General features: G+C 35.7%; 2 protein-coding genes across 4 annotated transcripts; both read right to left on the bottom strand.

The window, feature by feature from the left end:
- Nucleotides 1–838: 838 nt before the first annotated feature.
- On the bottom strand, nt 839–3,358 carry LOC140882752 (protein indeterminate-domain 14-like). Of its 3 annotated transcripts, none has more exons than XM_073288935.1 (4): nt 3,201–3,358; nt 2,786–2,942; nt 2,310–2,709; nt 839–1,788 (listed from the first exon to the last, which is right to left on the bottom strand). In XM_073288935.1, exons 2-4 carry the CDS (start codon nt 2,877–2,879, stop codon nt 918–920), a joined length of 1,365 nt encoding a protein of 454 aa, XP_073145036.1. In that variant the 5' UTR covers nt 2,880–2,942; nt 3,201–3,358; the 3' UTR covers nt 839–917. The 3 variants fall into 3 exon arrangements, with proteins under 3 accessions (XP_073145036.1, XP_073145037.1, XP_073145035.1); XM_073288936.1 differs by having other exon boundaries at nt 2,786–2,913; XM_073288934.1 differs by having other exon boundaries at nt 2,786–3,358.
- A 3,131-nt stretch (nt 3,359–6,489) lies between these two features.
- Nucleotides 6,490–9,492, bottom strand: LOC140882616 (UV-B-induced protein At3g17800, chloroplastic-like). The gene is made up of 4 exons (XM_073288714.1): nt 9,350–9,492; nt 9,056–9,221; nt 7,822–8,114; nt 6,490–7,620 (listed from the first exon to the last, which is right to left on the bottom strand). The coding sequence occupies exons 2-4, from the start codon at nt 9,194–9,196 to the stop codon at nt 6,801–6,803; spliced, it is 1,254 nt and encodes a 417-aa protein (XP_073144815.1). The 5' UTR covers nt 9,197–9,221; nt 9,350–9,492; the 3' UTR covers nt 6,490–6,800.
- Nucleotides 9,493–9,946: the final 454 nt, after the last annotated feature.

The raw sequence follows: 9,946 nt of genomic DNA, 5'->3' as shown, positions 1-9,946 counted from the left end.
GCATAATCCAAATCATAGTAAGGTAGTGTTTTGGACAGCTTCTAGGAAAACACTTCTTAACTTTTTCACTTCCCAGTTTTTTCTTCGTAAAAATTTGAAATTTTGTGAAAGAAAAGCTGAAATGTGCTTAGTAGAAGCTCTCCCAAACACTACCTAGGTTAGTTCACATATTTGTTCTATATCACCGAATTTTTTTCATGAATCATTGATATCAGTTTTCTAGATAAAACTTTCTAGATACAAAATTATGACATTGGCACATACATGCATCTTATCAAGATCTTAAAAGACAAGTCTAAACAACAATTATCCATTATACCAAAAGCATAGTACTTAGTAGCATTTATTTTATCTCACCAAATCAAGATCAGAACAAAAAGATTTTGGAATATATTCCCGGCTGGTCTGGTCCCTAAAACTTCGAGTGTTAAAACATGATCTTATACTAGTCTTTGAAATTTTTGAGTTCCAAACTTTTAATTTATATAAACCACATACATATTTTCATGCCAAATTTTAATATAAACATAATAATTTTAAAGGTACGGATCATAAATACAAGATGTCTGAACAAAGAAGGAGAAAAAAATGAAACAAAACTTCTTACAAGAATTTTCCTTAGCCGGAAATGTATATATGTAAAAATTCGTACAAAAATCAAGTATGTTTTAGCAATAATTTTGTAACGACTATATATGCCGGTGTTTCGTATGGATATATAGAAAATTAACTAATATCGATGATTTATAATTTATATTATATGTATAATATTTGGTATATATCCGGTGAAAGACTGTATCATATTCGAAACTCAATCGTAACAATCTGCAAGAAGTCGTAAAAAGAGTTTGGTTGATTAACATTGAAATTCAATGTAGCATGGAGCAAACTCTGCATGACAAACACATGAAATGGTATCAATTTCGATCATTAATTTTGTTGAATTCCCATTCTCTAAGAGCAGCTGATATGTTACTCATGCCAAGTGAATTCTCACAAGAAGAAGAGGAAGCTTCTGCAAATGGCAGCAATGGCGGCCAGGAAGAGGATGCGGCGTGGCTCTGCTGGAATTTTTGCTTGCAAGAATTACAAGTGATTTGCAGCATAATGGAGTTGACTTGCTCCGTGGCGTGTTCTTTCAGTGCATGAGCCTTCTGCAGCTCTCCGATAGCCTGTTGTCGGATCCTTTTCGCCTCGGCGAATTGCTGCTCCGCCAGCTCTATCTGCCTCTTCGCTTCTTGCCTCGCCTCGTCCGCGTAAGCTTTCTCCGCCACCGCTATCCTCAGCTGCTCTTGCGCGACCTCTTTGAGCCTTTCCGCCGGCGCAGCCACCGCCGCTGCTGTTGCGAAAGGAAGTTTGTCGCAGGTGGTGCTGCTGCTGCCTCCTCGAGGCGAGCTCCGATGGTTGAAGGTGGTTCTACGGCCATCTGCATCTGTTCTTCCTCCCATCTCCGACGACGACCCGATTGAGAGCTGCAGCTGTGTCGACTGATCCTCGTCTAATTTCTTAGAAAGAAGATGAAATTCAAGATTCGGGTATCGGGAGGCGGGGCTGGTGTCGGCGAAGTTGGTGAAGAAAATGGGATCTATTTGTCTGGGCAAAGCACTACTGCTGCTTGGCCTGGGAGCTACGCTGAGATTGGTGTCGCTGGAGGGACTGGGGCTCGAAGCCGTCCGAGATAAGCATGCCGCCACCAGCCGCGGCGGCCGTGGTGGCTGTAGAGGGTGAGATTCTGATCGGAGCTGCCCCATGCTGCAAGCATCTTGATGCTCGATGAAACTCTCCACCCTATGAAAATTTAAAAAAAAAAAAAATCAATAAAACAGAAGCATTATTTAATTAGCAGCTAGCTAGTTTATCAAAAGATTCAACATCACCTTAATAAATAATAATCATTTAAAAATTATATATACCATGCATGTATGTAAACATCTGAACTCGGATTTCAAAAAGATTCAATTTTTATCCATTGTTTATATACATATTAAATATTAAATACAGATCAGTTAAGTCAAAATCGAGTACTCTTCTTGAGAAAAAGATTGGACGCACCCTTCTCAAGTTGAAGGAACACAGAAACCCACATTTAAAATAAAATAGAAATATGAAAGAATTTGTACCAAAAAACATTCTGCACTGAATACGATGAAAGGAGAAAAAATCTTTGAAAAGACAAAACCCCTGATTTTCTTCCTGCCAAAACATACGTTAATATATAATTTCTTATATCCTTTAAACCCTTTGATTAACTTAACTTAACAAGGAACCGTCGGGAAGAAGAAAATGAAGTAAAGAAAGAATTAATTAACCTGGAAAAGACACGGCCACAGTCGCAAGAATGGCCACGAGTCCCACAGGTTTTGAGATGGGCTTTGTAATCGGACTGAACAGCGTATCCTTTGGAGCATTTGTCACAGACCCATTGCTTCTGATTACTGTGCTTCCGCCGGAAGTGTTTCTTGATCCCGACGAGATCTCCGAGAGCGTGGCAAGGGTCGTGGTGGAGGCAGCTGGGCTCCGGGCAAACGTAGACTCGCTTCCGGGCCATGGGGGTCTCGCGCTTCAGCAGTTTCCACGGTACTTTGTGCCTTCTCCGGTGCATCTGCAGGTTCTGGTCACGCTGGAACCCCTGGTTGCAGATCTCGCACACGTATCGATCTGATTCCAGCAGGGTTTTCGGGGATAAAGATACCACCTCCGCATCCGGATCTACATGACAAATTAACTCCATCCATCATTCGCAATCCGAAACTATATAGATTGAGTTAGCTAGCTGATTAATTACCTGGAGTTCCGGCGGGCCGCCGTTTCCTTTTGCTGATGCTTATTCCATTTTCCGGCTCAGGAGGAGGAGAGTGATTATCACTGTTTCTCAACATTGGTATATATTATATATATCCAACTCACGAATTCCTATGAAGAAAATGATCCAATCCCAACATCTAAATACATCAACAACTGGGAATTATAATGATTAAGATATATACTGTTCATACACATGAACTACTTAAAGTTTCAACCATGGAAGAAAAGAAAAGAAAAGAAAAGAAGCCAAAAAAACATGTATACATATATTATAAAACGAGCTTTGAGCTCTTTATAGATTAATTTTGAGGCACAACTCTTTATAGATTAATTTTGAGGCACAACTTTTGTTCTCCTTTTCCCTTAACATCTCTAGCTTGTTTCTTGCAACTAACCTTGGCCATGACCGGTGGAGGCATCCTTAATAATAAAAAGAAGAATAAAAGAGAGAGAAAGAGAAGGAGAGATCAGACACAGGGGGTGGGGTGGGGTAGGATATAGCAGGGACAAATATATGGTTCCAACATGAAAGAGTAATTGCGGCAAAAGAAAATAATAACATATATCGTATCTCCTCGCTATGGAACAAAAACACATTCATTATCGTAAATATATATATATGATGGTTTAAATTTGGGGTAGCTCAGTAAAAATTTGCATGCATAATTATATATATATATTGTGTGTGTATATGTGTACACCGTTGGGGTCTCATTCTTTGTCAGTTTCATGTTAACAGCATCTTTAGTATTACCTATTATCACTCTAGGAAACAGCCTTTTACGAAGTGCCAGGCTTATCTCTCCAGTACGGGTGACTCCATGTTACGTTAGGAGATCTATTTTCGGTGTTTATTTTTTATAAGACGCTTGTACCAACATCAGAATTAAAAACACATTATGTGAAGCCATCCTTATTTTTTTTGTTTTGTACAAGAGTTCGGGCAAACATCTTGTATAAAATACACTGAAAATATAATTTTTGGTATAGCATAAAATCAAACCTGGAGTGCTTAGTGAGTGCAATTTTGTCTTTTCATGAAATTAAAAAAAAAAAAAACATTATTCTTGGTTTACATTCTAACACTATGCAGTGGCGTACTCAGAATTTTCGATTAGAGTGGACGAATTCAATAGATTTTAAAAAATATACAATAAATATCATATATTAACTTTATATGTTTTTTACAATAAATTTCCCAAATTTCATCCTTTGAAAATACTACATACGATATCAAACAATTATTTAATCATTTTTCAACCGATTACGAAGTGATGTTTTAATAATTTTCATTACTCAAAAAAAGCTATCCACTGCAGTTACAACGGATATATAACAATGTTAATTTCAAAAGTAAATATATCAAATGAAATATTGATGTTTTTTTTCTATTAGACGATCCTTTTAGTAATCTCGCTAATTTCTGCAATATTAAAAAATTGATTGCTACTTCATATCTCAAATAAAGGTATGATGTTGGTGCTTAAGATGTGCTAACTCTATTAAAGTTAAATCAAATGATAAAACTGAGCAAATCGAAGTAACTTTTCTTATCATAAGTAAAAAAATGAATTTGATGGATCAAAACATGCTATACATAACAACAAATTTGTGTACACCCAGTTAAAGCGATTGTTTATATCTCTGAAAATCTGTCACTTCATAAAATCTTTCAAAACGATAATAGTTAAGATAATCCTTTTTTTTAGTATTTCGTCGTGATCTCCAAATATGTCTTTACTCCTATTTATTGTTTATCATGGTAGTTAAAATGAAGGTGACTTTTTTGTTATTGAGGAGGAGATTGCACAATTAAAATTTGTATTTTAAAAAAATATTATGGTAGTATTTGGGAGATCTTTTGATAATTTTGTTAATGAAAAGCTGAGAAGTGTTTCCCAAAATCTCTCCCAAACACTATCTATTTTCGGGACCATGTAGCTCCGCCATGACTCTATGTTTTGTTAGTCTTTTGTTCTATTTAGTCCGAGCATCTTGGTTTCGGAAAATCCTTACATAACACCAGAAAAATGTTGATATCAACTTTGACAATTAGAAGATGGAAATTAAAATGTTATGTGTACAAATTGAGTTACAAATTGCATTGTAAAATTACAAAATTATTCTTGCATGTTATTTGGAAAAAAAAATATTTCAAAAAAATATTTAGGATAGTTTTGTAATTTTCAATACATGCAATTTGTGACCCAATAATCAATATGTTAGAAGATTGGACAAAAATGAGTAAAATGATTATATATATCCCTATACTTTCAATAATTTAATAAATCATTGATTGCGGCCGCTTGAGATCATTCAACCCAAATCTTTCAATACAAACATAATTTAAATTAATGCAATGTTGAACAAGATCCATATATGATGCATGTAATATGATCCATATATATATCCTGATCACATCTAAACAGATAAAATATATATCTTCACATTCCCAGCAGCAGAATGTGAGAGAATGTGATGTAAAGTTCATCCCAGAAATCTAAATATTAAATTAAGAACTGGAAAGATGGGCACTAATAAAATTAAAATGAATATGTTAAAGTAAGAACAATTGGGAGATATGATTGCTAAAGACATCCATTCATTCATTCTCATCTTCTGCATCATGTGTGCGATCAGAATCCAGCCTCCATCATGTCCCCATTCTTTCAGCACAATAAACAAATATTTGGTTACCTTTAAATTAATTAATTATGTCCCTTAATAGTTACATTAAACTTTTCCATCTATTTGTCGTTATTATCATTACATTATAGGACACAAAGACATGTACGTATTCGGCATAAGCTATAAGCATTACTCTTAATAGTTATATTAAACTTTTCCATCTCACAAGAGTGTTACTCTAACTCCTAAATGCAATTGTACGACAAACCTAAATAACATCCATTTTTGTTTTACGAAATATGTTGGCTCAAAATCATTTTTGAAAAAAAAAACGCATTATTACAAACTTATGTATTGTTTGGGAGAGCTTTTAGGAAGTACTTCTCAATTTTTTCTTAACAAAAGTTGTGAAATTTTGTTAAGAAAAAACCGGAAATTACTTCCTACAAGCTCTCCTAAACACTATCTTAGAATCAGTAGAGAGTATAAACTGGGATTTTGTCACTTGATTTTAATTTTAGTTTTTTTTTTATGAACGAAAAAGATTTTTAATGTTAAATATATTTTTTGGTTTCACTTTGTTTATTAAAATTTTGGCTCGCCGACAGACAGGACAAAGAGGCACAGAAAAACAAACACCAGCATGCACATACAGTACGGTTTACTACACCTCGCCCATTTTGATCACACACAAAATCAAACATTATTTCAGACAGTCATTGAGTTTTAACTTGAATTTTTCAAATGGTTGAATCTTCTTCGATAATTTTTATTTTTCTTCCTCGGATAAATCACTTATGATATAACATAAGTCAACACTCGTTATGAAACACACTCGATTCGATGAATCGAAAACTCAACTGGATATTGTCCATGGTGACTTGAACCAAATGCAATTTATCCATCGGTACATAATCAAATACTCTGGAATCTCTGATATAGATAAATGAGAACCCAAACACGAAACAATCATGGAAAAAATCTAGTCAAGTGGAATCCATTGTTGATGAAGAATTGACTTTGGCACGGGCGGAGAGCTTGTCTTAAACGTAAAAATGAGAAGAAAAGGTAACATATTTATTTAATTCATGCTTCAGCATGATAGATTACACAGGATTAGTAGGAATTGCCAGGAGCGCAAACATATCACGTAGCAGTATAAAACAGTCTGCATTAAATGCCATTCAGATACATAGATAGTTCGATTGAGTTAAACGTGACATCAACACTAACGTTACATGGGATTCAAAACACCCCAGTCACTATATACAGATCACTTGGAGAAAGAGCACCCCATCACGGATTTTATTAGTCAATGACATTTCCTTTGGAATGTTCACATTCCCAGGCAAAGAGAACACAAGGGCCTAGTTTGCAACAAAATGGTACCTCATATCGACGTAGCTCTCGACATCCCACAGGAAGGAACCGAAGGTCACAGCCTCCAGAACGAGTCGTTTCAGACCACCAAAGCTAATCTTGATCTGTTCATCTTTGGAAGAATCAATGGTTCCTTCAGGAGTGACAACTATCTCAGGTCTACCAAACAATGCTTCGGTGTGTTTTTCTATGATGCCAATAGCTTCTTTAGATCTAATGGTTGCATATCTCTGAAGCGTCTCCGCGTCAAATGACATGACATAAGTTCTTAATCTCGATGGCTTTACTTCAGTGAAATTTCCAGCGCCGATACTACCGGCCCATGATGAAACTTCCGGGTGCGGTTGAGCATTTCCGAAAGCCTTTTCACTGGTTTCAGTACCAGGTCTCGTCTCATCAGCTATGACCTGTTGGGCATTGGTCCCTTCATCTTCAATACCCTGTGGTAGGATTTTCATTGTTTTCTCCAGCTGAAATCTTTGGTCTATCCGTTTCAGAAAATATCCATACATCACCGATGCAGCATAAACCTGGCCAACTCTTAGTTTGCTTATTTGAGCCATTGAGTTGGAATCACCGAGTCGATTTCCAAGAATTAGAGCTAAATGATTTTGAATCATCTCATAAGCTTCAGGGGAGTGGAGATGCTGAACATTCTCCTCTTTGCCGTTCAAGGACTTTGGTGGTGACGGTGTTATGGCAGGAACCAAAGGCACATTAGCATCCATAAATTTCTGCACCACCAAGGCATACAATATCTCTTCCAATGCCTTTTGCCTTTCATTGGATTTGACCTCCGCAATTCTCCTGAAATTAGAAATTCCCATTGCATCATTTAAAATTTTCGACCCATCACAAGGTTTCAATCAGAATTGATGACCAATTAGCATTGTTCCGCCCCAGTGATCGACATTTGGGAGCAGACATAAAATATTAAAATGGTAAGTTTAAGTAGTTTAATCACTACATAAGCATCCCTTGCATAATTTCAATGCCACAAATACTAACCTGTACAAAACTAGTTCTGTCCCAGATGCAGATGACCCTTCCTTCTCTTTCTCGGCATCACGGTCAGACTGAAGCTGTTCAAGCTGTTGTTCTACTGCAGCAGGGACAAGGTGCGGATGACTTATTAAAATCTGTGATAGAAATTGACCAATTGGTGACTCGAGCTGAAGTGGAGCGATAGGAGAAGCAGAACTATCAGAATTTGAACCCATAGACGCTCTGACTGTATGGCGCTTCCTGACAAAACCCAGTTTTCTGGTGCCAAAATTTGAAATAGAAGTTGATAGCCCTTGCTGCATCACACAAAGTAAATATGATTTAAGTTAGAATGGAAAAAAATAAAACCAACAGAAGAGGCTTGGCTAAAGCTTGAAAATATTTCAGGCCAGAGGGTTTGTTCCTGCATTGCGTTCTTTCTTCGTCCATGAAAATAAAACCAAACATTACGTTCATTTTCATTTCTTTCATCCATGACAAATTTTCGTTTCTTTTTAATACCTCCGAAACATTATTGCTGATGCCAATGTAATCTAATCAACAGTTTTATACTTCGGTATGGCATCTATCATAAAAAATAGGTACTAAAAAACAAAGTCAAATATACGTCACGTTCTTCATAAAAAATTGTTACTCAAAAAACAAAGTCAAGTCAAACAAAACTCATAAAAATCTATTAAAATGACCAAAGTTAGTTTATCTAATGAGTTTAGATATTATAATATAGTAAAGATTTCAACAAATAATTTTTAGAAACTTCAATGATAAACCAAGCTACCCGAGCCTTTTTGGCTCATAAAAACAGTTACCCGAGTAAAACTATGTCATTCTACAGGTCAAACTTCAGCTTTGTAGACAATAAAATAGAATAAAAACCCATCATTCTAAACCTGCCCCATCTTGAGCAATCAAGGAATCCTTAACATCGTTGTGTAGCACTCGTTTTCCAAAGGAAACAAAAATTAGTAATTTTTAGCAGTAACTTACAAGATATAATCTACACTCTCGACAGAGAATAAAAACGTGTATTCTCACAAAAACACGTACTTAACAATCCAAGCAATCGATGATGGCTAACTTCACAATCCAAAAATCAAACTGAGAACACAATAATTCCAAGACTCTTGTTTTTTTAGCAAGACTCCTATTTAATCCAACCTATTTCATCATTCACAAACTCTTATCAACTTTCCCATAGAACCAACCCAAGACCCCCCAAAAAACCAAAAAACATTACCTGGATCGAAGAGTTGGAAAACGGAGATTTGAACCCAACCCGCATAACAACCGTGCGAGTAGACCCAGATCGAGCTGCCCAGTCAGGCGGCAAATGGGAAACATTAGCGAAAGAAGATTGAAAAGCCGCCACGGTTTCCATCTTCAATCAACACCGCCTCTCTCAACTGTGGCAAAAAAGGAAACGAAGAAACCCCCTTCGAAAGATCAACAAAGATCCGCAGAAAATGAACGAAAATGCCAAAACAAAAAAAAAAGAAGAACAAAATCAATTATTATCTGCTACAGTTGTTACCTGACCGAAATAATTATGAATCGGGGAAGTTAGGGTTTGATTCGCGTACAGAAAATACAGTTAATTTGATGATTTATGGAACCAATATACGCTTCTATCTATTCTCTTGAAACAGAGTCGGCAAATTGAGTCAAATTATATTATCAATTGTATTTATAGACGTAGGCCCGTTTGGTTTGCCCACATTTCTTTTTCTCTTTTTTTTCAAGAAAATAATTTGAATGTAACGATGTTCGTCTTGAAGTTGATATATTGATATCATGCAAATTATAATAGATAGTGCATATGCAGCGTATATATGTAAATTAACTTTCACGTACGATGAGAAAATAAGAAGTTAATATGGTTTACGCATCTTGATTTTAGGTTAAAAGTTAATTAACAATTATATGGAATAAATTTAGTTTGATATAAATAAGTCGGATTAGATTCATTTAGTAAAAGGACCTCAAGTTTTATTAGATAGTATAGATGTTCAATGTTAGATATTATCCTATTGATAAATTCAATGCCAACAACTAGATTTAAAAAAAAAATTAATACGGGTCAAGAATTAGATTTGTGACGAAAGATATTCCTATTAATTAATAAAGTTGC

The sequence above is a fragment of the Henckelia pumila genome, chromosome 2 (genome assembly GCF_033568475.1).
Source record: "Henckelia pumila isolate YLH828 chromosome 2, ASM3356847v2, whole genome shotgun sequence".
NCBI classification, from domain to species: Eukaryota; Viridiplantae; Streptophyta; class Magnoliopsida; order Lamiales; family Gesneriaceae; genus Henckelia; species Henckelia pumila.
Note: the sequence above shows the minus strand (reverse complement) of the source record. Positions and strands in the feature narration are given on the sequence as shown.

Excerpts from the sequence above, each read along its gene's own strand:
- LOC140882616 (XM_073288714.1), bottom strand. The coding sequence starts at position 9,196 with ATGGAAACCGTGGCGGCTTTTCAATCTTCTTTCGCTAATGTTTCCCAT. Across the intron at positions 8,115-9,055 it reads TTTCCAACTCTTCGATCCAG|CAAGGGCTATCAACTTCTAT; the intron begins GTAATGTTTTTT and ends TGTGTGATGCAG. Across the intron at positions 7,621-7,821 it reads ACAGAACTAGTTTTGTACAG|GAGAATTGCGGAGGTCAAAT; the intron begins GTTAGTATTTGT and ends TTCTAATTTCAG.
- LOC140882752 (XM_073288934.1), bottom strand. The coding sequence starts at position 2,879 with ATGTTGAGAAACAGTGATAATCACTCTCCTCCTCCTGAGCCGGAAAAT. Across the intron at positions 2,710-2,785 it reads GCGGCCCGCCGGAACTCCAG|ATCCGGATGCGGAGGTGGTA; the intron begins GTAATTAATCAG and ends TTTGTCATGTAG. Across the intron at positions 1,789-2,309 it reads TGTGGCCGTGTCTTTTCCAG|GGTGGAGAGTTTCATCGAGC; the intron begins GTTAATTAATTC and ends AAATTTTCATAG.